Source organism: Anopheles marshallii, chromosome 3 (assembly GCF_943734725.1).
Source record: "Anopheles marshallii chromosome 3, idAnoMarsDA_429_01, whole genome shotgun sequence".
NCBI classification, from domain to species: Eukaryota; Metazoa; Arthropoda; class Insecta; order Diptera; family Culicidae; genus Anopheles; species Anopheles marshallii.
This window is the reverse complement of record NC_071327.1, coordinates 43,222,591-43,224,585: the sequence shown is the minus strand read 5'-3', so window position 1 is coordinate 43,224,585 and position 1,995 is coordinate 43,222,591. Positions and strand designations below refer to the sequence as shown.

Below are 1,995 nucleotides of genomic sequence, written 5' to 3'. Positions count from 1 at the left end.
GACAAGATCACCGGTACAAAATCTTATCCGAACCAATATCCCTTACGCAGGACTATCTACGGTCCATGTAGCAACAGGAAAAATAAAAAAATATATATAATGTTGATCAATTGCATTATTTAAAATTCTATTTTAATATTTCTCAAATTATAACGGCACAAATCATTTAGTTATTCACTTTGACTACTGTACATATAACCGAGTAGCTCATATGGGCTCATACAAACCGTCCATCATTCAACCAATAGCATTCCCGAATCACTTGCTAATAAATGCAATTTATTAATTATTTGAATTACAATTAAATGTCAGAGCATCGAAATATATTTCTTCCTTCAGTCTACTTAAGGAATTTCCAAATGAGGCCACACAATAGCCTCGATCCAGTCGAGAAATGATGACACCCGATTAAACACCTCAACGTGTACATTGCAATCATCGATATGCACTGTTGGCATCCCGACCACGTACACCGTGCTGCCTAGTGTCATAAACAATGGCCCTGAGGAGCGTACTTCACAAAACTCAATCATGGTTCGATTTTTCTTATCCTTCACACATAGCTGTGATTCCATTATTCCACGATCAAATTCTGGTAAAACCACTTTGTTTTTTGAAAGCTCCTCTCGGCATTCTTTCCTCGTTATGACTGGAAGATCAAGCCAACGGAAAGCAGCATTTTGTTCTGTAATGATGGAGAGTGTATATGCGATTACATACTAAACTGTCATTTTTTCGTGAATGCTCCTACCCGGTTGATATTTAAACCACTCGCCCAGATATACTTTGTCACTGCGAAGGCTCATTTCAGACCACAAACAAGCCACGATACTCTGCCCGTTAGGTGTCACAGTCTCGCGACTACAACACAAGAAAGAACAGATTAATGACACTATCCGCTCGGCAGCTATTACTCACATACATTGGATTACGCAGTTTTACTACGGCTACATTGTGGTAAGCCGGTTCTTCGTCCAGCTTGGGATGATAGAAAATTTTGTTTATGTATCGGCGACCACCTTCGTAATAGAAGACGTGTTCTGCCTCCACCATCACGAACATATGACTCGAAGGATGATCATCGGATGGTTGCATCATTTTCAGGCACAATGCAGAAGCCAACAAGGAGTCAGCGCTTATAAAAACGGCCGGACAAAAGTATGGTTCTTCGGTTGAGAATATCTTCACCTTTAAGATAATGCAACAAAACACGAGTTTACTATTCATTCATCCACACAGTCAACCTTTCTACGTCTTACCGGAAAAAGCATATTCGCCAAAGGACATTCTGAAAGAAAAGAAAACACACAAAATGTAAATGCAGACTCATTGCATTACGCACTATAAAGTATTTACTTTTCAGCGCAGGTCTTAAACGGTTTGGATGATCATTGTTGAACAATCTTAGAGCATGGTATCGTGCCGGGTCCGAGGAACTGAGTTGGCTTATATTAAAAGTTTTTCGGACATCCGCCTGACAACCGATGGTATTGAAGGAAATAATAACGCAGGCTAAGAATATTGCACCTTTAAATATGTTCAACATGTTAGAGGCAATTTTTCCACCTAATTTGCACCACTGAAGCGTTCCACTCGAAACCTTCCGTTCAACTGTAGCTAATATTAAAAATCTCTCAAAGTATAGCTCTAACGCATAGAATCAAAATAATGAAAGCGAATGAACTCCTTATCACGTTAATCAACATTCAATACTGCTTTCATTGAACGAGCTGTTGGGTAATCGGAGATCGTTATCATGGAATGGCGTTGCTGTAATGCACAACTGTGATGCTCGAAATGTGAAAGTATTTGAAAAGAGGATTATATTTTGTAAAACTATCAAATTTACTTTACTCGAGAGACACTAGTTTTAAAATAACAATACACCGACCGTCTTTGTTCAATAAGAAACAAACTCAACATTGCGATCGAAGTGGACACAATGGGTTAACATTGTGCGTTACTATACGGGGGAAGACATAATTTTCTTAAGAT

General features: G+C 38.7%; 1 protein-coding gene across 1 annotated transcript; it reads right to left on the bottom strand.

Annotated features, from left to right (window-relative positions):
- Positions 1-344: 344 nt before the first annotated feature.
- On the bottom strand, positions 345-1,546 carry LOC128712640 (serine protease Hayan-like). The gene is made up of 5 exons (XM_053807530.1): positions 1,357-1,546; positions 1,260-1,288; positions 923-1,188; positions 752-861; positions 345-685 (listed from the first exon to the last, which is right to left on the bottom strand). Exons 1-5 carry the CDS (start codon positions 1,544-1,546, stop codon positions 345-347), a joined length of 936 nt encoding a protein of 311 aa, XP_053663505.1.
- Between the last annotated feature and the right edge of the window lie 449 nt (positions 1,547-1,995).